At 44.9% G+C, this 26,188-nt stretch overlaps 1 protein-coding gene across 3 annotated transcripts in view; it reads left to right on the top strand.

Moving 5' to 3' along the window:
* Window positions 1-3,475: 3,475 nt before the first annotated feature.
* The window catches only part of ST3GAL3 (ST3 beta-galactoside alpha-2,3-sialyltransferase 3), a 177,319-nt gene continuing 154,606 nt past the window's right edge, over window positions 3,476-26,188 (top strand). For all 3 annotated transcript variants that reach the window (XM_084266160.1, XM_084266159.1, XM_084266158.1), the window contains exons 1-2: window positions 3,476-3,566; window positions 4,357-4,501. In XM_084266160.1, coding sequence (XP_084122286.1) covers window positions 4,387-4,501 — 115 coding nt within the window. In that variant the 5' untranslated portion in view covers window positions 3,476-3,566; window positions 4,357-4,386. The remainder of the gene's footprint in view (window positions 3,567-4,356; window positions 4,502-26,188) is intronic.

The following is a 26,188-nucleotide window of genomic DNA, read 5'->3' as shown; positions in this document are numbered from 1 at the left end:
CAAATCAAGCCTACCTCCTTCCGTGGAAAGTATGTGCGAAGCCAGCGTAGCGTGTTGGGATGAATGCAAGGCGATGAACGGCTGAGTGAGGTGCTGTCCGGCTGCTCACGCGCCTACAGCCGCCTGTCAGGCAGGACCACCGGATCACTTCAGCTGAGGAAGACCCTGGGAAACCCGGTCTGGTTGGGCAGCATGCTCAGGGAGCCTTTCGGGCAGGCTGCGGGTGTTTACCCACATCTGTAGTGGTAAGTGTGACTCTTGGATGTTGAAAACATCTGGGGAGCGGGGGGGGGGGGGAGGGGGGGGAGACAGAATTTTTCAGCCAAGTTCAGCTTGTTTCAGCTTGTTCGGTGTGGGACTGCTGATGGTGCTGTTCAAACATTTCTAGTCTTAGGGTAGCCAGAGCATGAGGAGCGTGAAGTGCTGTCCACAGACTGGCCACGCTCAGAGCCTGTGTTTAAGAATAATGCCTAACGAGTGTGTGAGGTGAAACAAGTCTGGCCAGAGAGGTAAAGCCAAAATAGGTGCGTGCTACAGCCCAGGCTGTATTTCCCCAGCCTGTGCATCAGCAGAGGTAATCTCTAGCTGGCCTTTGTCGTATGTAGTGGTATTTAATTAATAATAAAATGCTACATTAATTAGTATTGGGACTGATTTGATGACATGTAATTTGGGGTAAGGATTGCAGAGTATTAGAATGAGAATTTTTGTAGGGCAGAGTGTCAAAAAGAGATTAGCTGCCTGGCTACAGAGGGAACCTGGAGGCTGATGTGTGTGTGGCAACCCATACAAATAGTTACAGTATAACTTTGTTTACTGATGGGAAAAGACCCTCTAGCTGTTATTTACCTTTATGTGTCACCTCGTATAATGTGAGGCAAAGACACCCTAAGAGGAAAGAAAAGCAAGCAGGCATCTCTTCAGCAGGAACGCCCTGTGGTGCTCAGCACCACGCATGAGGTGAGTTGGCAGAGTGATTTCGGCATGTCCCAGCCGGTCTCCTTTCAGAGGAAGGGAAGGAGAAAGCTTTGCTGATGGTCACCCCCACATGCCCGAGCCCCACTGGGGACACGAGCCACTGAACTGGTGTCTGGCTGCTTGCACCGCTTCGGCCCAGGCATGCTTTGTGTGCCAAGGGCGCTGGGCTGTGCCTAGTCAAGCATGAGCACCCCAAGCAGCATGCAGGGTTGAAGCAGGGACATGGGGTGTAGGACCTCTCGCTGCCTGCTCCGGGCACTGACCGGTCCCGACTGATCCCTGCTAATGCAGCCACTGGTGGTGCCCTCTGCCAAAGCCCTTCTTCCCAGCTGATGGCCGGTGTTGCTGTGGGACACGCTCCGCAGACACGGAGGCAGCCACGGGCTCAGCGGGTTGGCTGCGAGTGGGTTTTGTTGAGCAGGATGGGCTGCAGCTCTTGCCCTTTCATTTGGTCAGTTTGGCTTTGAAAAGCTCCAGAGCATTCTGGAAAGCTGCGCAGCAATATGATAGGATTTAATCAGACTTAATTATTCCCCTGCTGTCTATCTCCTAGCAACATCCAGCTTGACATCTGCCTGCGAATGAAACGTGTAAGCTAAGTAGGAACATGTTCAGACTAAAGCCCTGCTACTCGAACCAAATCACTCCAGTAATCATTGCCTTAATTCATCTTGTGGCCATTAGACAGCTGCCAGGAGGTGGTACCTGATTTCCATAGATGCATGGCACTTGCCTCCCGAGTGTTTTTCCAGGCTGGTGAGAAGCGTGACTTCGTCTTGGGCTCTTTCCAGCACACTGACACCTGATAACAGGGGTAGAGTTTCCCAAGTGACAAAAGCAGGCTCAGGAGCAAGCCCGGGTCTTGTCGCTATCTGGCTTCTCGCTGTAGGTCCCTGCTTATCTCATCATCAAAATCAGATCACCTGCTGTGCCTGCAGACGGCAGGGTTTAAACTTGGAGCGTGCAGGTGCTGGGGTTGGGGTGGGTGGGTTTGAGGATGGTCAGGGTAGATGTGGTGCAGTGTAGCTGGCAGCTCTGTGCTACTGGGACATGGGGGGTTGAGGCAGGAGAAGATACATGGCTGAAGGGATGGAGAGGTGAAGAGAAGGATAAAGCAAGTGTTTATAAAGCAAATCCAGGTTGCAGTCAGACATGGTACGGAGCAGAAAGCTGTGGGGTTATTGGAGGAAATGAGTCCGGTAGCTGAGCAAGGGCTGATGGACTGCTGATGGAGGATGGTAGAAACAGGAAATCGAGTTTCTTTACTGTCTTGAAGATGCAAGTTAACTTCTTAATGGCCTCTTTCCTTTCAGATTACTTCCCTGCCCCCATGCATAATAATAATTTCCCTAACTCTTTATCATTCCTGGCTGGGGCTGCCTTATAGTTCTGTGTTTCTCACCTGCCCTATGCCTAACGAGCACTAGGGATCCCCAGCCAGGCTGTGGGGCCAGTGGTGAGGAGGATGATGCTGTGGGAAGGGTGAGGTGCAGGCTGGCCTTGCTGCTGCTGTGCTCACAAAGCAGCCATGCGGTGAGGAGGTGGTGACTGTAATGCAACAGGAACCACGTCGATGCGGTGCTGGCTGTGCAGAACTGACTGTACAGTGTGAGCAGTGCTGCGGGACGGTGTGTGGACTCTGCAGCCTGGTGTGGTCCAGTGGTGGAGGCCCTGCAAGCCTGGGGCACCCGGGGAGAGGGCAGAGTGCTGAGGAGGACTCTCTTGGGTGTGCAATGGGGTGGAGATCTGCACAAGCTGGAGGGCAGCGTGAAGTCAGCGACCTGGAGCAGGGACTGGAGGCTGAACTGGATTGTGCAGCATGACTGGGTGCAGCGCCTGGAAGCCGGGCAGCTTCGGGCTGCGGCTGGGCAGGGCAGAGCGGAGGAGTGCGGTGGCCAGAGGCCGGTCTGAGCAGAGTCCGGAGGCCGGGCAGCACGGCGGGGGGCGGCTGTCGGGATGCAGCAGGCGGGTGGAGGGGAGCTGCGGGACTCGGAGGCCGGCGCGGTGCCGTGCGGGGCTGCAGATGGAGCTGTGAGGCGGTGCGGAGCCCGGCGGGCAGCGCAGCGCCTGGGGTCCGGCACTGCCGTGCGTGAAGGGACGGTGCAGCGGAGCGCGGGGAGGCGCTGCCCGGGGCTGCCGGTGACCGAGAAGTGCGGGGCGCTGCCCTGCAGCCGTTGTTAGAAGGGGCGGTGAGGCGCAGTGATGGACGCGGGGGAGCTGGGAGCGGAGCAACGACTGACAGAGGCAACGATGTGGGGAACCCAAAGAGTTCGGCGCATGCGCGCCGCCGCCCTGCCGCAGCGCCCCTCCGGCGGCGACCCCCTGCCGCCCGCCCGCCATTGGCTGCGGGCGCCTCCCGCGATAGGCTGCGGGCGCGGCCCCCCGCGCCGCCCCATTGGCCGACGGCGGCCGCTATGCGGGCGGGTTGGCGGCGTGGCGCCCCGCCCCCGTCCCCCATTGGTGGTCTCGGTGCCCCTCAGCGCAGCGGCGGCCGGTCCCGCTGTGCCGCGCCCGGCATGGCGGCGCCCGCAGCCCCGCGGCCGGGGACCGCAGCCGGCGGCCGAGCGCCCAGGGCCAGCGGCGGCCGGGTAAGGACGGGCGGAGGGGACGGGCTCGGCCCGACCCGACCCCAGCGACCGCCGCCGTTCCGGCGAGCGGGGTCCGGCGGGGCGAGCCGAGGAGAGGGGAGGGAAGCCGGGAGAGGTGGGGTCAGGCGGCGGGGTCCCCGGTCCGTAGCCCGGCCGCGGGTTCGAATTCAGATCCCGGTCGGCTGTCGGGAGCTGTCAGCCGGGGGCGAGCTGCCGTCTTGCTCGGGCCGGGCGGCCCTTGCTTCCCCGGAGCCGTCCCCGCCTTCGGGGCAGCGCGTCCCTTCGCCGGGGCTCCCGCAGAGACCCGCGCCGCGCTCGGCCGGCCGGCGGGGTGCCGCGGGCCCGGCTGGCCGTGGGACCCCTCCCGGGGAGCCCCGGGGCGCTGTGGGTTTGCTTTCTGGCCCGCCGGGGCTCTCCCCTGCTCGGGAGGACAAGCGGTGCCCGCGGGCCTCGTCGGCAGCCGCCCTGGGACGGATTATGTGAAGTGGGCTGGGGTGTGAGGGAGAGCAGAGGGGAGCTGGGCTGGTGCCCTGCCGTAGCGTTGCAGTTCCGTCCCGCCTCTCTGGAATGGCATTTACCCTTGTGACGAAACACCCCCTCCAAAAAAACAGAAGGGCAGCTGCTTAGGGTGGGGGTTGTGAGTTCCCTGGCGTGGTTTGGGTAACTGGTGTGTTTTACCTTGTGGAGAGCGCGCGTTTGGACCTGGGTGTTACCGTGGGTACGGTGCTGTGTGCTTTGGGAGGGATGACTCTTGGCAAACGCAGCTCCAACCTCAGTTCTTCTCTCTCAGGTCATGTAGAAGAGCAGATTTAATGTGAAGATGGGACTGTTGGTGTTTATGCGGAACCTGCTGCTAGCCCTCTGCCTCTTTCTGGTCCTGGGATTTCTGTACTATTCTGCTTGGAAGTTGCACCTTCTCAGATGGGAGGATTCAAGTAAGTACGAGCACCGTCTGACTGTTTCTGGGCTCCCCAAAATGTCTGTTGAGTAGTTGCAGTAGTACTGAAGTGGTTCTGATTTAGTAGTATTAGAGGGATGTGATTAAGCCCAATCAAATGCTGGAGCTTTTAGTATACTTAAGGGGTTGAATTTGTGATTACCTAATGCTCTTTATGGCTTTGCTTTTATTACTGGATACAAAAGCAGGTTCACGGTCTATAAATCTAGTATTAAAGAGTTCAGTTCTTAGAATATCCTGTGGTAGTTTGTGATTCCTAATTGTCAGAATAAATAGTTTGTGTGCTGAGGCTTTTGTTCCTTGAATCTTTCTGTACGTTTTAAAGCATCTAGGACAAAGTTGTCTTATCCAGTAGATTTTGATGTCTTTCTGTAATCATATGTGCTGGTTATCTCATCATTTTGCCCTTCAGAAGTCCTCATCTTCCATTTATATTCCATGTTGTTATCTGCCAACTATCTGTCATCTAAAAGGATGTCTCTCAACCTTTTTAAGTCCGAAGAGCCATCTGACCTCACTGAACACAATCTGAGGATTGTTGTGCTGTGCAGTGATGCCACAGGAGGTTTTAGTTACAACGAGATACAAATTGGGCTGAGGTTTGATTGCTCAGTTACTGCTCTCATTTTTGCTCGTGCTGTTTGCTTTCTTGCTTTCACTGTGAGAATTACCTATTGAAAATATAAAATCAAGAAAGCAATTCCCTCCTCTCCCCCCTACTCCTGCCCAAGGGACGAGCCAGCCTTCTTTGCAGCTGTTCCACGGGCTGTTTCAGATGTCTCACAGCCGACCGTTGCTCCCTGGAGCAGCGGCTGAGAAACGCTGATCCAGAAGGATTGTTTTTCTGCCCGACAAAAAAGCCATCGGTCAAATTCCACCTTCGCTGGGTCGCGTCTCTGTGCGTGCTGCTGGAGGCTTCTGCTGCACTGCTTGTTAAACTCCGTGTTTTGCTGCCTCCCCATGCTCTGGCCTTACCTGCTCGATGACGGATGATGGCTTGGGTTTGATACTTGCATTGGTGCAGTGATTGTGCCAGGAGGGCTGCTAGGGCGTCTTGTACGAGACCGGGTATTGGAAGACTGAATTCATAGAAGGAGATGCCTGGTGTCTTTCTGAGCAGGGATTGTTTCTTAAGGTTTGTGCTTCAGAGAGTCAAAAATCTTGATTGTGACCTTCTGAAAACAAGCACTTTTCTTGATGAGGCATAGAAAATCCTCCCTGCATGAAAAGAAGTGCAGATTGTGCAGTTTTGCTGTATCTGCTAAAACATGATGATCTGTTACGAAATTATGCCACCTGCCATCCTTCACTTCCTTCATTCCACCAGAAACTGTGTTGGGACCTCCCAAGGCCTGCAAAAAAAAACCCCCCTTCGGGCCACAACTTGTATGTGAACCTTGGAGGAGAAGCTTTGTGTTGATGTGCCATATGCCAGGGTGTTGGGGTGGGTTCTAAATTTCTTTGGGTTTTGCTGCTTTGGATTCTGTGCCTTTAGCTTTCTGTGCTGTTTGTATTTTACTCAGTCTCAGTCCCTGGGGAGTGGCAACTGTGCCTTGTGATGCAGTGTTGCAAATCCACATGCAAACACTGTGTTTTTCTGTAAATGGAATGCTTTTACCTGGAAAGGTGACTTTTAACTCACAGCCTAGTTGGAGTCATTTCTGTCTGCTTTTGGGTACCCATGGCGTTCTGACAGCAGCACCATGGAGTGATGTCACAGACTTTTTGCTAGGTGTGTGTCTCCTGTGTTTTCTAGCCTTGCATGTAAAAAAAAAGTGTTCTTTGTTTATTTATTCTTGGAAGCTGCAGTGCTTGTGTTAAGCTTTTCAACACAGACAAAGCAGCAGTGGGAGTCTGAAGATTTAGCTCCCTGATCTTTATCAGTTGTCACAATTGATATAGGTTCTATCATTGTTCCTCTTCTTCTAGACACCTTTATGGACTGTGTCTTACATATCAGATGAAGCTCTTTGAAATACTAGTGCAAGAGGGCAAAATTTTATGTGATTCCTTTTGAAAGCAGTTAAGGTGGTACCAGTTTTTGGTGGACCTTCAGAGGTTTGTATGTATCTACAAGCTGTAGATGGTGTAACCTCACACACCAGGAACTTCCTGCAGATTTCAAAGACAAAGATTTACAAGCCCTTGCTGGGAAACTTGATAGGAAGAGTTAATACTGAGCTTCTATAAATATGCGTTTGGAAGTTAACAAATGACAGAATGGAGGTTGCTCATTTAACGGTGATTAGGCTTCCTTGAGCATGTGTAATATGATACAGTGTATAATGGTGCAATTATGCTTTCTGGTTTCTGAAGGGGAGCCTTGCTTAGGGCAGTGCACAGGACCAGCAGTGCTTGATGGCTGTTTGTGGGTTTATTTCCTGAACTGCAGTGCGTGACCCTGTAAGTTTCCTTAGAATTGCTCTGCTAACACTGATGTCCTCAAAGGCAAAACTGAGTTAGGTATGTTAATTCTGGGGTGCTTAATAATCTTAAGATGACTCATTTTATCTGTATGTTTTCTTCTTACTAAATTATTTTACCTTTTCTTGTGACCAGTGTCTTTATCCTGTGTAACAGCGACTCCCTAGCTTCAGTAGTCACATTCATCTTTCCTCTGTTCCTTTCTTTGTGCTAGAGGAGGCATGAAACTTAGCTGATCCTGATATCCCACACCCTCACAATCTCTTCAGCCACTGGTTTTAGTAAACTTGACACCTGTATTTACTACGGGACACAAATTTGCCATGGTGAAAAACACTTGATCTGTTTACTTGCTGCTTAGGTGGCTCCTTTGCTTAGTGTTTTAGAAAATGCCTGTGTAAGTCATTGACAGGGATGAATTTGAGTCGTAACTTTGTGTTTAGATATTTAGCTCCTAAGGTAAATAAATCAAGTACTTTGTTTATTTGTGCTTCTGACACCTCCAAGAAAGAAGACTAAACTGAACAGACTGAGACACATCAGTGTTTCCCCTACCTTCTGCATTTAAGTTTAAATCTATCCCCCTTGAGTGATGCCTTAGTGAGCTCTTGTTCTCCTTACTGTGTGACTCCATACCTTCCCAAAATACAAAGGAGAATAGGAAAGAATTAATTCTTTAAGGCATATCCTTCCTTTGACAAGAATAGATTGAATTCAGCCAATGTGAACTAATTAAGGTTGAATTAGGTTCAACTGCTTCTTCCATTCAAGACAAACCTCTGCTCCCCATCTCTCATCCTTTTAGAGAGCGTGGTGGCTGGGTTCTCTTCCCCAAGCCTTGGGCAATACATTCTTAGTTCTCAGAGCAGTATCAAAGTGCAAAGAAAAAAAAAGGTGGTGTGTAACACTGTGAATGCAGGAGGGCCTCTGAGTTTTGGTGTTGGTTTGGAGTGTATGAGCAGTGTTTAGGACAGGAGCAAGCTTTCCTTTTTTTCTTTCTTTCCTTCCTGATTTCTGTCATGCAGCTTCAGTCTCTGACAGCAGTGGTAAGAGATATGCACCATCCCTGCACGTTCCTCCCAGACAGACAATAATGCCAGATGCCTCAGCCCTCTGATTAGGAGTGTTGAGTTGCATGGAGATGCACTAAGCACGTACAACTGATAAGGTGATGTGGGAGACAAACAGGGAAATAAGAAGTTTGGTATCGGATCTAACTGTCCTGTACTCTCTGGAAGGATCTTGCAGTAGCAGATAATTGTAACTGTTCATCATGTTTTCTGGACACTGAGTTGTCAGGGAGTTCTTACATAGTCATGGTGGAGATAGGAGCAGGTTTTGAAGGTCTGAGACATGCACTGCAGGCTTTTTCCTAACAACTCCCTGTCCTACCCCTTCTTACCATCCCTGGTGCATTTTACTCTGAGGAGGAAGATGTTAGTGTGTGAAGAAGACAGCACACAGGAAGGTGCCCTGTTTACTTTGAGGAGTGGGAGTTGGAGTCTTGCTGACAGTGCCTTTTAGATCTGCTTTATCAGCTTGGGGGAATGCATTTTGGCCCATAACTGAAGGGCAGAATATAGTTGTTTTAAAATTTAATACTGATGTTGGTTACTTAACCTGGTATGAGTGTAGCTGATTTTGCAACTTAAAAACAAATGTGTTGTAAGGAAGGAATGATTCCATTAAAAAAATGTCCTGGCTATGGAAATATTGGACATATTTCCCCAAGGCAGCTTTTTTCTTTTTTTATCTCTCAAAATATTGAAATATACTTGGGACAAGGACACTATGATGCTGTTTTCCTGTTCTCTATTGTATTTCTGTCTACATTAGCATTGAATTAATTTAAAGAAATACATACTCTACTATAGGAACTCTTGCCAGAACCTAAGTTAATACAATTTGTAGCTGTAGATTTTGAGCTTGTCAGTTTGAATGTGGCTTTTGAAACATCTCCAGGTATGTTCTGTCAATGTCTCCATAAAGAAACCAAGTCACTGCTCTGTCATCTGTTGCTCTGTGTTATTTTAAACTCTAATTCTGGAAAGGCAGCCAAAAAAGATAAAGCTCTGGGAAGATATTTTCTGAAGGTATTTCAGGACCCTTATCCTTTTCATTCTCTTTTTTTTTTTTTTTTAATGCTTGTTTCCATGGGAACTGAGAAGACATAAACAGGCAAAACTGACTCACTTCTGGTTGCAGGTTTTAGTCTGCTTGCATTTCCATGGAAACCAGTCTCGCAGCAAAAAAGGCTAAATTAATCAAAAGCAATCAGACCTTTATCTTTAATATAAATACTGATTTCTCTCGAAGTGAAATGGTGCTTTTGTCAGTTCTTGTATTAGGCACTAAAAATGTGCTGGAGAAACCCATCTTTTTACAAGGGTTTGGAAAGTGAAAGCTCTTTCTCATGTGGCTAAAGCCTCACGGTGTGTGTGATGGTTTGTAGTGAGGGTACAGCTGGTGTGTCTGGAGTTACTGGGGTGTCGTTTGTTCTGCGTTAAGGGAGTGGGACTTACATCCAGTGACATCTGACTTCTTCATCTGTTGTTTAATGAAGCACAAATGAGAAGACATCCACTCAGTGTGTAAGCAACAGGGCCACAGAGACAAACTTGTTCCCTTTGTGGAGAGAGGCATGTAGTAGTTTTGTGTTCAAGCCCTCACCTCTGGGAGTTACTGTCCTGCTTGTCTTTGCCAGAAGAAGGAAAAGCAGGAGTGCTCCTATAAGAAATAACACCTCTGGGGCCAGCTCAACTTGGTATCTGGAGCGTAAAGCTCTGATGGAAATGGTTTGAGCTAAGCTGGCTGAATTTACAACTGGGTGGGTGGGGGAACATGCCCTTTGTTACTGTGGAATGGCAAGGCCCTCATGTCCTGGTGCGGGGTGGCAAGTGAGTGGTGATGGTGACAGTTTCAATTGCTGTGTATCTATGCCCTTAGCCTTAGGGGTGTGTTTGTGTCCCTTATTGCTGGTGCTCCTGAAACTTAAAAACCTGAGAGACTTTAACCTTAGGGCATTGGCTTTTTTTAAAACAAAAACTTGCTTTGGATTATGCAGCAGTGTAAGTTTCCTGAAACACTTGCTTTTTTGCTTTACAAGAAGAGACTGGGGACAGCACTGAGATGGATCATTGGGAATTCACTGATGTTTGCCAGTAACTTCAAGGTTTGTTTCATCTCCTCAGCTGTTCTGTGGTCTGTGTTAGTGCTGTACTTATGGCACCAAAATGGAGAGCAAATGTTTAGAAAGTTCTCACAACACGGATCTAGCTACAGATTTAAGGAATCTCTTTGCTTTAGGGATTTAAGGATCATTTTGAAATAGCTGTTCCAAATAGGAAGTAATGTTATCAAGGCAGCACTGGCTGTTAAAAACAAAGCTGTAAAAATAGGAGTTAAACCAGCAGTTGTCTGGTAAATTAGCTTGTTCCACTTGTGTTCAGCTTGAAACTGAAAACTTTAGTGCACTGGCTGTGGTGGGTGACTCTCTTATTTGTACAGAGCAGAGAAAAATGGATTTAATGCCCAGAAATCGTTGCTGTTGTTCCATTTACTTGGTGCTTCCTCTCAACCTGCCAGATTAAGGAGCATGACTCAACTTAAACTCCTGCAACTCGGGACATTCACTTGTGATCGTATCTTCCACAGCTGTAGCTGTGCCAGTTGCGTTTTGCTTGGCTGGAGACAGATGTGTACGTTCCTGATGCCTCTTGCTCTGTTTGCAACCCCACAAGCTGTCTGCCCTTTCCACCAGAGGCAGCTGCCTGTCTGCCACCAGGACAGAAGAGACATTCTACTCGGCAAATAGGAATGGGACTTTTTAAGGTTTATGAAAGAGTTTAAAAAAAATCATTTAAAAATATCACAACTGCCTCCCTGTCTTTAGAAAGCAGCACTTCAGGAGGTAGGCTAAAGAAATAAGGGGATGAAAGTGCTTCTTCTTTTTCTGACCTGTTACTGCATATTTAGTGAAATACCCAATGTCACTGTACAACCACACAGTTCTAGGGACCCTGCTGTCTCTCCAGGAATTTCTAGTACTGCTTTAACGTTAACAGCTCGACAAAACTCTGCTGTGGCAACGAGAAGTGATGCATGACAGAGCTGCTGAGGGAGGGAGCAAGCATAATGTTGCCTTGTCCTTGGGATTTCTCCAGAGGAGGAAAACTTTCTGAATGCTGTTCAGGCTTTGGGAACCTACAGGGGCAGGTTTAGTGAAGGGCACTAGGAGCATAGCACTCTAAGCACTTTGTGGATCAAGGAAGTGTCTGTGATGCTTTACTTGTTCTCATCTTTATTCTGTCTTTATTTTAGCTCTTTCAGCCCTTGGTTTCTGTTTTAGTTCTGAGCTAATGCTGACTTTTTAGCAAGAAAGAAAAGCAATGGTCCATCCCCCTACGCACAGCTGGGCCTTGGTTTTACATCCTAAAATAGCAAGGTGCTTCTGCTGCTTTTGACAACAGCAGTCTTGCTGTTGTTTGAGTATCCATTCAAGCCTTTAAATTTCCCCCTCTCTCCATTTGTGTGGCTAGCAGATGGGTGCAGCTGAGGAACCTGCCTGGTTCAGAAGGGAGTGTGGGTTCATTTGTTTCTCCCGGTTGACATTAAGGTGACTTAGTATTTCACTTGCTTCGCTATTTTGCATTTTCTCTCTGCCCTTACCCTGGCAGGGGAAGGATATGTTCCTGTGACTTTTGATAAGCAGATTGGGATAGTGTTCATCACTCATGTCCTCCAGTACAGTTTTTCAGAGGTCAAAGTCAGCAGCTTTCCATATTCTGGAAGGTACAATGCAGTGAAAGCACTTTACCTCTCTTAGCGATTGCTCTGCAGCTGAGTGCTTTCAGAGGTGAAAGGACTTATTCATCTCAGCTGACTGTGAACCCCTCAGCAATGAGTTCAGCTGGAAACAATACCTCCCTGTGAGGACTGTCTCATCTGTGTTAGCGAGTGGTTCTCTGCCTCCCCTCCATCTTGTCACTGTGCGTCCCCTTGGCGCACAAAACGTGCACCTCTGACCTGTACCCATTGCAGCAAGAGCTGCTGTGCCTTAAGATACTATCTGTCTTAATGGAAACTCCACGTTTTCCTTTGTTTGATAGACTACATCACGTGGACCTTCTCCATCAGCTTTAATATGGGCAGGCTGCCTTTGAGCACCTTTCACACCCATTTCAATTCTGCTTCATATCAGTCCTGCTGACATTGTTGGGGCAATAACTTCTGGCACAAAGGAGGTAATATGTGACTTGAGTTTTACAGCTGGTGCTGCTATGATCTTCTGACTGCAGCCTTAGTACCGATTCTGACTGTGCCTGTCACAGTTAAGGATGTTTTGCAGAGGAGATTTTTTCCTAGATCGTTAGATTCTGCCAACCTTTTCAGTGTTCTCGTCACTATAACACCTCATTTTTTCTCATTGCAGTCTGGCTTAACATCACAGTGTGAGACCAAGGCAATAAAACAGCCAAGCCTGGGTGTGACTTGCAAGGACAAGTACAATTGGGTCATGAGGCTCTGTATGAATTATGTATCTCTCCAGTGCTTCAGAAAGAATGTCATTGTGCACCCAGGCATCAAGGAAAAAGTAATTTGTACTGTGTGTGCATATACTGAATAGATGTTTGAACCTGAGAGAGCTGATTTCAAGTGGTTACTCCTTCATGGCACCACATGATTATATTGCTTCTGTACGCACTGCGTTCTTGAGGAAACGATAGCATGTGAGGATAGTGCCAGAGGTCTAGTCAGATACAAAAGCTACAGGATGTTTCTTAAACAGTTCTTGGTATTTTAAATAACCAAACTCCTAGGCAATCCAAGATATATATCTCTCTGAGGGTCAGAATTTAACAGTTCTTGCTGTGTTCCAAAAAAAGAAGAATCAAGAGCATGTTAAAACTAGCTATTTCTGGTTTTAAGAGCTTTTAAACATCTATGTTGCTTGTATTTAACTTTTTTTGGATGACACTAGGATCCCTCCTACTTTAACTCAGCCCCTGTTACAGCATGTAATTTTTTTGCAGCTGTGGATTTCTGTTAGGGACAGTGATTAAACATGAGATTCATCTGAGCTGCAACACTGCAGTAAATGTGCTCCTGGAACAAAGAGTTAACACAAGTGTAGCTACAGAAAAGTTTAGTTCTAGCTATAGTCAGCACTTACCTTGTGTGGAGCATCTTTGATCAAAACATTTAAGCACAGATGCATGTGTGCTTTAACAGAAGTAGTGAAAGAGGTGGCAAAGAAATCAATAGAAGTTGGGGTTTCCCAACAGGTAAGTAGCCAATGGCTTCCTTTTGTATGAAGGCTTACTCTAACTCAGTGTTGAAAAAGTTACTAATTTCTAAGTTCAGTTGTACCTTTTTAACTTTGCCAGAAATAAATCCATCTCAGAATAGCTTCAGTACCATACAAGTGTTTCTTTTCAGCTGTGATTTTGCCCCTAATCAAAAAAAATCTACTGAGACACATTTCTTAGGATGAAGGGTGATAACTTAAATAGACCTGACTCAGGGAGGCAGAGGATGCTGAGGCTCAGGAAAGTGAAATTATTCTGTGACACACAGCAGCTCAAGGGCAAAGCTATGAATAGAAGAAAGGTCTCAAGGTTCTTGATCTAATGTCCAGCTGGCCACACGAGGCTTGTTCTGCTGTAACTATGCATTGTGTGTCTGTGTGGTTGAGGAGAGCAGCAACACGCTGAAGTTGCTTGCTTGGGGCAGAGAGAACTTGCTGGTTCTCCATACAAACAGGTCAGTATTTCAAATTACTGTATTGATACTGACAAAACTGGTGATGGTCTGCATGGGCAGTGCTGGTGACTCGACATAGGTACTGTGATTAGGGTATTACGGGGTTTGTGTGAGTTGCTGCTGGTAGTTGTCCAAGGTGCATCAGTGGAAGTGCCTTAAGAAGTAAGTGCACAACCTGAATGCTTGTTTGAAGTTTTTCAGCCTTCAGATTCACCACATCAAAGGCACCATACCTCTTCACGCTTTCTGGCAGTATTTGCTACCACAGGCACCTTTTTCTTTTTAAAGGTAGGGTTGTTTTTATAATGGAAAAGTTTGATTTTTACTCTCTGGACTCAAGCACAGAACTCTCTTTTCTGTTTAAACTTAAAAAAAACCCCAAACTAACATGTTCAGGCACAGAGCAATCTTCTAGAATTTCTGCTCAAAGGGTGAAAAACTGAGCTTTCTAAAAGGAGGGAATAATGGAACAGTTCAGGCAGTTTTAACTGTAGTGATCACTAATGGTTTAGGTATAATTAGAAATCTAATTACCATGAATTTAGTTGCTAAGACTTTTCTGCCTTTTGAGACTTGCCCCACACAATTCTATCGGGCTCTTCCAAATAGAGATAGGCAGTTCTCCACTATAACACTAGGAAATTAGTAATGCTGCTTTCTGCTGTTAGCTCTGTGGCTGTAATCTCTGTTTTGAAGCCCCTTATCTGAGCCTTGGAAAGGCTTTTATTCTTTTTAAATCCGATTCATTATAACATTAATTTCTATATAGTTGAGTTCAGAGCATTTGTGTTTGGGTCCAGGACTTCATTAGAAGCAGAAGCCTGAGTTAATACAATGTAAATTGTATTCTAGTGAAAAAATGTGTTAATTCTAATTGAATTTTCTATTTTTTCCTCATATTTAAGGATGTTTCAGATGTAGTTGGAATATTTCAGAACTTTTGAAAGCTAAGTTTGCACATTGAAGAATAGGCCTTATTTGCATTACAAAAATCTGACAGCTTCACTACTGCATAACACTAATGTATTAATTCTGTTTGCATTGAATTTTCCACAGTCAGTTTCTGTAATTACAGCATATTGCATTATTTGAGAACTAGTTAATGCAGCTGTGAACAGAGACCGTGGCGTTACATGTAAGGGCTGCTGGTGTCTTCTGACCTTTAAATGCTTCAAGTTTCTTGATGTTGTTACTAAAACTTTTTTTAAGAAGAATTAAAAATAGCTCATAAACTCAGGCTAAGTACTCTTTATGAAGTACTCTCCTAGGCAAATAACACTTTCTGCTTCGATGGATGGATGGAGGAAAGACTAGAGAAATCTGCTGTTATCTAGTGATTTGCTGCTTTTCTGATAAGGCCTCGATGCCAATGTGGGCTTCCTTCTTGTGATTAACTGTAAGTACGTGGTGTCAGGAAACAGCAGTTTAGAATGAGAGGAACTAGGAGGTGAAGAACAAAAAACTTGGTATTGGGAAGTTTACTCATTTCTGGCAAACTTTGTAATTGTGGCATAAAAAAGAACTGAGATCCCAATTTTTTCTACAGACTTCAATGTAATTTGAGGCAGTTAGGGCTACTTTGACTTTATTTAAGACTTAACAGTGTCGACAAAAGGTTTAAAATGCCCCTCTTGGATGCTGTGTATTTATTGCTGGTTTTGGCGTAACGCTGCACTGGTAAAATTTGCTCAGCAGTCGTGTATTGGTTTGTGCCTTGGCAGGAAGCTGTTTATGGGGTAATTCCTTATCCTTGTCCCTGGTTCATGATGTTGAGTGGTCTCATAATGGTTTCTTTTTGCAAGGACCCGTTTATAAAAACACTTGAGCCTGCTTTGGCAGGGGGGTTGGACCCGATGGTCTCTTGAGGTCCCTTCCAACCCCTGTGATTCCATGATTCTATCTGCATGATTAATTTAGAGTTTTGCTATTGTTTGCCTGGAGGAGATGGATAAAACTTGCAAGGCAGTGTACTCGTGGCCAGCTTTGCTGCTTGTGTTGTCACCCCCCTGGGCTGCTAACCCTTGTGTGGAAGCATTGAGCAGATGTGAGGTATTTCCTCTCGATCTTGCTCCCCAAGAGCTCCAGCCGATGTACCTGGAACTGTCTGCTACACTATCTCTGTACCTCTTCTTGCCTGGACAGTTCCCTTTTTCTTGTTTTACGCTTCTCTGTTTCTGTAAACAATTTTTAAGGCCCTTTGTGTCATGCTTGGAGAAGTGAAAGCTCCATGGGATGCTGTGATTATTTCCCTGCGGAATTGAAGGGGTTTTTTTCTTCCTTCTCTGATGCTGTTGTGGTTGTTTGGGGTTTTTTTCTGTTCTTGTTGGGGTATTTTTGGGGGGGTGGTGTTGTTAAATGCTTTAGTCTTTGTAAAGACTGCCTGAGATGGTAGGGTAGGGCCTGGGAAATGAGTTCTGGAGTAGCTGTGCTGGAGAAGTTTCTGCTGAGCCGGTGGATGAGCCGCTCCTGCCCCTCTGGCTTGCGTTCAGACACGCTGGAACACTCGTTCGCGGGGTGGATCGGACCAGTAAACTGATACGGTGTGAAAACGCAGAGGCCTTCTTTTCCCTCTCCCTTCAGCTCTTGAGGAAGTGTTACTGCAGGTCCCTGCCAGGCAGGCTGAGAGGCTGCGATCCATCCGGCTGCGCCGCGCCGGGCAGGGCCCGGCGGCACGGAGCGTGCGGCGGCTGCCGGGGCCGCGGGAGGGCAGCACGTGTCCGCTGCTGCGCCCGCCGGAGCCTGCGCCCGCTTGGGTAAAGGTTATTGGGGGAAAAACCACCCCGAAACAACCTCAAACAAACAAATACGGCATCCCAAGCAAACCCAGCCCCCAAACAAACTCCTCGAATAATCCAAAAAGCCCAGGGTTCTTCTCTCCTTTGCAGTCAGCTGCTGTGCCCTGGGTGAGCTTTAGGAAACACTACGCTAAAACCCCCTTCTATGAAGTCGTTTGGTTTCAGAGTAACTTACTTTGGAGGAACGGTGCTGTTCGTGTGCAGCCTCCCCCTGCTGTCAGTAGCTATTTTCATAATCTGATCAAGTCCCATCTTGTGACAAGTTTCTATTTTTGCCTGCTGACATTCTTACTCACAAGGGCTTTTCAAGTGCCTTTACCCTCACAGCTGGGCTTTGGTGGGGTTTTAATTCCCTTGGGATGATGCGGGTACCCAAAGAACCTGGGGAGAGTGGGGGATGCTACACAGGGATGTGAGGGTTTGAGTACCATGCTTGTGTTATTGCAGAGAGAAGAAAAATCTAGACAAATCTGAACTTTTGTAGGTAACCAGGCTTTATGACTTCAGCTATTTACCAAAGGGCTCATTTTTATTTAAAGGACTTCTGCTAGTTGGGGAGAAAAGATTATGTAGTTAGAACTTTACACCTACTGCTGTTAATTTCATGTATTTTAAAGAAAGCAGCAGACCAGAGGTCCAAGTGGTGTCTTAGAAGACTGTCAGTGGGGTTAACATGTGCTGTTGTTTCTCCCATCCCACTTCCCTATCTTACTGCAATGCATGACCTTTGATTGCCTGAGATAGATGTGTTGTCTTTTCATGTGATAGTGTCTGCCAAGTTCTTCTGACTTAAACTTTTCTGACAGCTTTCAAACCTATTTATAAACTTCTGTTACCATCTTCCCATGGTACTGAGCTCCACAAACTAATGGTGGTGTGTGGAAAAAGCACCCCTCAAGCCCAATTAAAACATAAATGAGTTAAGCAGATGGAGAAATAATTTAGTTTTTCTATAAACATTTGGTAAAATGATCCTAAATGAATGACAAAGTGTTTTATTTGTTTTGGGCTTTTAAAAGTGATGAGGAAGATACTGTAGTGAATGTTTAACTCTGGTTTGACGTAATGACGAGAGTCTAAGGATTTATTTGGGTTCAGAAAATAATTTAATATCTCTATAGAGGTTGGAATGACTAAGAATGTCTGACTAACCACGATTTTAGAAGGACAAATTTGGAAGGAGACTGAATCTCACTTCAAGGTGTTAAACTTCTTTATATGAACTTAATAGGGAAAAAATGTATCTGTTTGAAAGGTTTCTTTTAAGCATGCTTCAGAGGTGACTGAATAGAGGCATATTCCTTTCCTGTGAATTTCCCCCATAATCTTGTAGTGGATGCTCTCAACAAAAATTCTGTATATGGATATCTGATGATTTTAGGTTCCAAATCTACCCTTTTAGGAAACCCATTCCGAGTTGTTGTGGTTTTCTAAGTGCTTCCTGTGGTGTAAACATCTAAAAGATTAAGTGCACATAGTACATTATTTCTTTGAAAGGAACTAGTCTTTATACGTCTTAGGTTCGCATGGAGTAACTATCAATGCCAGATCAGCTTGAAGATGAGAACAGATTTGTTCTAGCAAAGCAGGGTTGCATTTGGAATTGAGCTTGGGAGATAGTCAGAATTGTTGTGATTGATGCTTGACTTTTCTCTGCTACCTTCTTAGATTGTTGTTTTAGAACTCAGAAAAGCTTAATAATACTTTGTCATCTGGTTCATGTTGATTCTGAGAAATAAATTAAGGCTGATTCGGAATGACCAGTCAGTCAACCCCTTCCTGATTTGCTTATGTAGCAAATTAAGGCAGTGTATTTCTGGACCAGAATCTCCATCTCTAGACTTAATCAGCTGTTTAAAACACAATCCTTTTCACTTGTTCTCACCTGATACATATATTCATATATTTTTGGGTCTATTTAGTCATTATCATTGCCGATTTAGGAGTAAAAAGAGCTCTCTTACTAAGTGTGCTCTCAGATCTGTGTGCACACATGTGTAACGTAAAAAGTGGGGAAAGAAACTGTTTTTATCTTGTATTACATGTCCAAATTAAATCTAGAGGAGAATATACCTGCATTTATTAGTCTTAATGTGCCCCATACCTTAAGCCAGAAGGAACTGGACAGTATCTTTAAATATGTTTCAGCGTTATTTAAGAACAGAGAAAGATTTGCAAAATTATAGGTTAATACCAGATAGAGGGAATGTAAGGAGGTTTCTGGTCCAATCTCCTGGTCAAAGCAGCTTCAGCTATTAGGTGAGACCAGATCTTTATACGGTCAGGTTTTGAAAACCTCCAAGAATGGAAACTGCAAAAGCTTTCCAATGCTTCACTCTCCATGGTGAACAGACTTTACAACCAGTTGAAACCTCTTTCATTTCAGTTTATGCTTACTGCCTCTCATCCATTGAGCTGCTGTGTTGACACTTCAGGATGAGAGGCTCTGTGTTCTGGCTTATTTTCCTGCAGGTGCTGGAGGGCTGCTGTTTTGTTCTCCCCCCCAGAGCTCTGTCTTCTGCTGAACAAGCCTCATTCCTTCAGCCTCTCCTTACAGAACTTGTGTTAGGGCCTTGGTATTTGATCATCTGCACAATCCCTTGTTTGTCTATAGCCTGCCCTAGGGACCAGGCATGATGCATTATGACAGAGGGCTTATTGTCACGTGGAGGGGGTTGTGGGTTTGGTTTGGTTTTGGGTTTTGGGGTTTGGTTTTTTAATTTTTTTTTTTCTCTTCCCTACCCTTTTTCCTGCTTCATGTCAGTTAAATCATTCAATGTACTTTCTGGTATTTCACCCTCTATTTCAAACACCTCTTTATTGTGTGTTTGTTGCACAAGAGGGGTGTTGTACCTGCGCTGGAGCTTGTTGAAGAAATTCCAGATCAGTGAAGGGGCACTTAACATTGAACGTACAATATTGAATATGCAATAATGACACAGGCAATGCTGTTGTTACCACAAAGGCTTTGTGCTTCTCAAGAAGCTCAGTATGAAAGCAGTCACTGTTAAGGGTGTGTGGAACAGAGGGACTGAGTACAGAAACAGATTTTGGGCAGCAAATGCTTTTTCTAGGCAACCCATTCCATGATGGTCTAGTAGAGAAACTTTTCCCAATGTCCAAATCTTTCCCAGTTTCCTGATTTGCAATTTGTGGCCATGGTCACTTCCTTCCCCTGAAGAACTCGCAGCATGGTATGGGCATTCCATGTGTCTGCTTTTTCTTTTCCTTTCTTTATTTTCTTCCTCTATAAATGTAACTGTCAGTAGAAAGTGAAGTCCTGGAGGCAGTGTGAGAAGTGAGGTATTCCAAGATAATCAGAGCTCTCTTGAAATTCCAGAGCTTAACACATGTGGAAGTCGGTGTCGAAAGGCAGTGGCTATGCAATACTACTAATTTAGGCTGTGAGTATTTGACATGCAGCTATTTAGTAAGCTCAGAATAGCAAAGAACTATTTGGAAGAGGATGGCTATTACAGGCTGCTGTGTAATCAAAAGTCAAGGACTGGTGTGAAGATGATGGTTGCAGGGGAGGCCAGGCACGTGGTAATTGGTTCCCTCTGGAGAAGACAGTGCTACTGAAAATAGCTGGATTGAGTGTGAACACTGCTGCATTTGAACTGCTGAGCTGGTGCCAGCTATTGATGATAGGCATGTCTGGGTTGTGACTGAAAATGTGGGGAAACTCAGAGTGTTGAACACAGCTTTGACCTTCACTGAAGTGACTACAAATTTGGGTTTGCAACCAGTTTCAAGGGGAGTTGGCCAACTGAAGTGTGTTGCATCCAAAAGGAGTCGTGCCCTCAATGTCTCCCTGTGCATTTATGTTTGTTTTTTCTAATCCTTTTGAGAATTTATATTGCCTACTCTGTCATGTTTCAACTTTCTGGACTTCTTTCTTCAACTCCTCCTAGTTCTGCAGTTTCCAGCATAGTGCAGATATTTTCCAAACTGCTTTTGAGGTAGTTTATTTTTTTAGTCAGGCTTCCACACTAAGTTCTCATGAATTGCTTCATTGATTTAAAGTCTGTGGTGTAGGAAGACTTGAGATATTCTCTTAGTTATGCAATAAGATATGTGCTGGTGGTGACTGTAGTCTAGTACGTTGCTGGTTCATCTTACCTTTTGAATCCTTTTAGTCGTTGCACACCATTGTCTGTCTTCCTGTCTGCAGTGGTTACACCAGCAGCAGTGGTGGTGTTTGTCTCTCTACTTGTTGTCCTTCACAGGTGAGATTTCCACAGCATGCAAGCAAATAATCAAAGGCAACTACCATAATCTCTTTCAGTAAGACTTGAGAAGTGACTGTATTCCTCTTCTAAGCTATTTTCTCTTAAAATAACTTTTATCTGTTCCTCCTAGCATGTGCCAATATATGCTTTATAAAACATTTTTTAATTAAAAAACATTATTTGTGGTATTTCCTTTGTCTGTGTCCAGTGGGAGCTGTTGGGATGAATGTTTCCAGAAGGCTTTATTTTGCTGGGTGGTTCCTTTCCTACATCCTGTACAGTGTGAAGCTTCGTCTATGGAATGTCTGCCTGGTCCCATAAAATGTTTGGGGAAATACTGTTATATGTTATAACATGGGGTGTAAATCCCCCACAATAGCATGCTGGATGCTGTACTTACAGCATTATAAACACATGGAGGCACTTGTATGGTAGAAGTTTCATCTTGAAGATAGGAGCAAATCCAACTTAATTTTCAGTTTCTCTTTTCTCCTATGCTGTTTCTCCATGAAGGCAAATGCTTTGGCTTCTCTAAAAGGACAGGCTTGAAAATATCTTGTATTTCTAGGTGATTGCTGGACATTTGCACTGAGAAGGAAGCTATGTTGCTGTGTAACCATCATGGGATCTGGGCTGTGTTGTAAAATAACGTGTCTTCTGCCGTAAGGCAGAAGTCTCCTTCTTGCTGCCCTGATACCAAAAATGTGTGAACCTTAATTTTTTGTTTTCTAAAAGCACTAGCAGCAGAAAGATGTGAGAGTAGCAGTCCTGAACAGTCGATCTGTAGGTAAGGAAGGAATGGTGCTAAGTTCCAATATATATATGTATGTATGTTTGGGTTTAGTATTTATTTTTAACTGCTAAAATTTCACTTCTCTTCATATTCATGCAGTGTATGTCAGGGTCATTATCTATCTTTTTTGTACTCCTGGAGTTCTGTCTTTTAGTCCAGCATTAAAAACCATCTGGCATTAAAAACCAACTGGTAGTAAGCTGGAACAGCAAGGCAGCCTCCTTTCCTGTTGTGTAATTGTTTAGATACTTTCTAAGATACCTGAGTAAACATTGAAACTGCAAATGGATTGTCCTGGAGTTTTTTTCAGTGTCAATTAATATACTTGATTTCTTATATTGCTAATTTTCTTGATTATTTGATCTCAAATATGTCCAGTCATTTAGAAACTATGTTTTTTTAACAGTGGCCACTCCAAAATGTTTTCCTTCATAGGAAATTGTAGGAAACAGCCTTGGAAAGATCTGCAGGAGGTCTTTCTCTGGGCCTTAAGAAATAATATTTTTAACATCGCGTTATGCCAACATATGTCAGAAGTACTCTGTTAAATCCAGTGATGGAAACTTGGACAATCTATCCCAGTGCTTAATTATTTTTCCCTGTAGACAGATTTTTCCCAATGTCTACTCCAAATCACTTCAGCTGCACTCAAGTCAATGGCAAGCTTTTCTGATCCTTCTTTTTATTTCTTTTAGCTCCTCTTTTCTTCTCGTGTGCTGAGGTGTTTCGGGTTACTCCGTAGGCTTCTTGCTGTCTTGTTTTCCTCAGATTTGGGATTTGTAAGTTTTCTGGTTTAGAAGGCTTTTTGGAATCTGATTGTTCTTACTTCTAAGGATTCTACACGGCTTGTGCATACGTTTGTTAGACTGTGGTACTCCAGAATATGTTTCTTTGGAGTCACTATCTGTGTGAGTGGAGCAGAGAAATCTGGCTGGCAGTTACGGCCTAGTTCATGCTTCTCAGTGCAAAACCACTGGGGTGTCAGCATCACGGTGCTGATCCAGATCAGCTTTTGCCATTCACTGTAACTCACCGTAACACCATTATGTCCGCTTGGAAGGACTCTGTTCCCTTGCCAAGGTTCAAATATTTGTATACTTGCCTTATGCTTGGATGTCTTGTTGCTGTGGAACGTATGAAAATGTGGTTCTGGGTCTGCTCTGGTGGAAAGTCACGAAACCATCTTTGAAGCTTAGAAGTTTTGTCCTCTGAGCAAAGGCAAATGACTGCTGTCTCCCATACTGAACTGGGTGGGAGTGTCTTGTTGACAGTATCATTATGGACAGCGTGTTCTGTTGGGTTTCTTTCAGTTTGAGGTTCCATAGATGTTTTCTGTCATGTGTATCCCTGTCCTGATACGCTTTCTGAAGCAGTGTAGGGTTCTTTTCTGTTGCAAGTTGTTTATTTCTTCTCTGTACTGAAGGATTTTTATTTTCTATTTTTTCCCCTCAGACAGGTGCTGTGTAGTTCTGCATTCTACTTCAGTGTATTTGTTTACAGTTCAATTTTGGAACAGTAATCTTAACCACCTAGTCTAGTTAGAGCATTCCTTGCTCTTGGATGTCTTTTCCTCCTCGCCTGCTTGTTTATACACGCACTCTGTGATGAACGTCTGTGCTTCAGATCAAGCTTAGTAACATGTTTTTTGCCCTATTATGCTTCTATAGTCTGTGCTTATCCTTCCCTTTGCTTTCCACTATGTACATCCAGTTTCTAAATTTCAGTGCTGCTGAAGATCAGCAGCCAGGCACTGTGAGGAAGCTGTTTCCTGAAGTTTGTGGTTTGCGCTGAAGCTTCGCAATGATCCTCTGTGAGTGGGTCTGGAAGCTCCATCCCAAGCAGAAGCTAAGGGACTCTGCTGGACCTCTCCATTTCTGCTCTTTCTGTGCTGAATCTGCAAGGTGATGGTCCTTCCAGCCCGGGGGGATGGTGGGTGGTTGTAGGATATCAGAACTACAAGAGTCTTCCTGTATTGTTACCCCCGGGGCCATTTGCAAATGGGATGCGGACTTCACGTTGCTTTTTGAAAACTCTTCTTATGTAGTATTTGGATTTATGATGTGTGCTTATTGAATAATGCCCTGATTTTAAAATCTAAAAGTCACTTTTGACTTTACAGAAATGGTCCTGAAAATATGACTGTGGTGTTGACTGGTTGTGATCTTCCTTAGCAAATTGACTTATCTTTTTATTAGGGGGAATTTGTTGGGGTTTTTTAAATCTTAGAATAGTTTTTAAGGCTAAAACTATCTGTCACTTTCCAGTCACAGGAAAAAGTCTTGGGGAAAGAAATAGATTAACATTGTAAACAACCCAAACCTTGCATTGTAGTGGGTAGAAACCCACAAACTTTCTTTACAGGAAGCTAGCTAGGTAGTTAATAATTAGGTAGGTGTTCTTGTTGGTCAGGGCTGGGTATCATCTTATGCTATGCTGGTTTGTGACAGTAGAGGGTACTGTTGGTGTAAGATGGAAAAATTATTTTCTTTTTTTCACATGTAGCTTAGTTGGGTTTTGTAAGGTTTTGTTTTGTTTTTCTCCTAATATATTGGTCACTGGAACTGTTGAAAAGTTATTACATAGCCATCTTTGGGTCGCCTTGTTGTCTTTGTCCCAACCATTTATGGATTTACCAAGTAGTTAGTGGACATTCCCCTAATTAATTGTGAACGTTTTCTCATTGTTTTTGCTGTCACAAAAAGTGCTTCATAGATGTGGCTTCAGATATAGCTTGTTTTCCCTTCAGTGCTGTGGAAAGATCACTCCTCCTTTGTTCTAGATTGAGGTGTTGATTATGCTAGACAGCTTTCCAGAGAGTTTTTCTTCTGGACATAAATTATAAAAAAAAAAATCAGTAATGGTTTGAGGGCAACGTTGCAATTATTCCATGCCTTTTGTTGGCCCTTACATCAGTCTCTCCTCTGTTTTATGTACCACATTCTTACATAGTCTCTGGCTGCTGTTCACCAGGGTGGTGTTTTATTTGGATGTTGACAGGTGTGTGGTTATTTAAGACCTGCTTTTAAGGAATGTTACTGCTTTGCTAGGGATCATTTCAGTTCTGTGGAAAAGACCTGAGCTTTCCAAATCTTAAGTTTCTGAGGGTATAGTTACATGGTATGTTGATTTTAGTGGCAAATATGCTGTAATTAACTGTGTAGTGGCATTTTTAAGGAGTATTTTTGGTGGGTTTTTTGTCCCATACTTTTGCAGTGAGCTGGTTTGCAAACTCCCCCACCCTGTGAGCAGTTGTCTTGGCACAACTGTGCTGGGGACAGTTGCTGTGATGTGCTGGGCCACACAGGGTAGGATAATTTCCTTAATTTTGCTTTGCTGCCAAAGTACTGTGTAAATACACCTTGATGTGGGTGTTAATTTGGGACTGGAATTGGTAATCCCGATGGGAGTTAGACATCTTCATCTTGGTTGCTGCCATATTCTAACTCTTCTGTAATGTACTTAATGGTGCTGGAAACCCTAATATAGGTTTATTTGATATTATGCTGGCAAAAAGTACTGCTTTGCACATAAAATTTTCCACCTGCCAAACTGATTAAAGGGGTAAACTCAAAAAAGATCCCTTATAGGTACAAGGTACAGTGGATAGGGTTGCAGGCTCGTTGAAAACCCAGATTCTTCACCTACTGAGTCTACCTTTCATTATGGCTTGTCTACATGGATAACTTTACTGGTACTGTAGTGTGATTTTATTGGGAGAAGACCATATGCAGACAAGCTTGACAGAAATTTAGTCATGGGCCCCTGATAACTCTTTCCCTTATCTGTCTTCAGTCTTTTTTCCAGCATGTTTCTGGAATGGTAGGGTAGCTGTTAGCAATGGAGCCATTTGGGAGCAGAAAATAGACGAGAAATGTTTAGCAGGACTTGAGCTAAGATGGGGAGGAGTAGATGGACCAAGGTATTGGTGTGCTTTTGAGCTTTGGCTACAGGAAACACTGCTAGCATGGGTTGTAAATGTATTCTGAAACATCACTTGTATTCTTTGAGCTTCATCCCTAACCCTTGTTTCTACCATTTCCCTTCAGCCAGCTTTTTCTGTTTGGTTGTGTGGCAGACAGGGCCAGCCTATTCTAAACCAGCAGAAGACCAAAGGGGTCTTGTTTATTCTGAATCAGTCTAACGTGAGGGGAGGTACTTGCACTAAACCCCTGAGAGCAATGATGCTGGTTTAGAGCAAGGCTGTTTCACAGACTCACAAAACGGCTGAGACTAGAAGGCACCTCTGGAGCTAATCTTCACCCTCATAGTACAATTGGGTTTTTTTCTTAAATTTAAATAGAATTTCCTGCTATTCAGTTTGTTCCCATTGCCTTTTGTCCTTTCACTGGGCACCTCTGAGAGAGTCTCTGCTGCCTTTACTCCGTCCCATCAGGTTATGTTACTAAGATCCTCCCGAGCCCTCTCTGCTCAAGGCTAAACAGCATTCTAAGCCTCTCACGTGGCAGATGCTCCAATTCTTTAATCATCTTAGTTCACTGGACTTGCTCTGCCTCATGCTGCTGGGAATGTTGCTGTTGGCCACCTTTGCCATCAGGCATATCACTGGCTCAGTTCAGCTGCTCCACCAGGAATCACACGTCCTTCTCTGCAAAGCTGTTATCCAGTAGATTGAGGCCCAGCCTGTGTGGCGTGGAGTT

The sequence above is a fragment of the Gallinula chloropus genome, assembly GCF_964237585.1.
Source record: "Gallinula chloropus genome assembly, chromosome: 6".
In the NCBI taxonomy this organism is placed as follows: Eukaryota; Metazoa; Chordata; class Aves; order Gruiformes; family Rallidae; genus Gallinula; species Gallinula chloropus.
The sequence above is the reverse complement of the archived record's forward strand: the minus strand, read 5'-3'. Positions and strand labels throughout refer to the sequence as shown.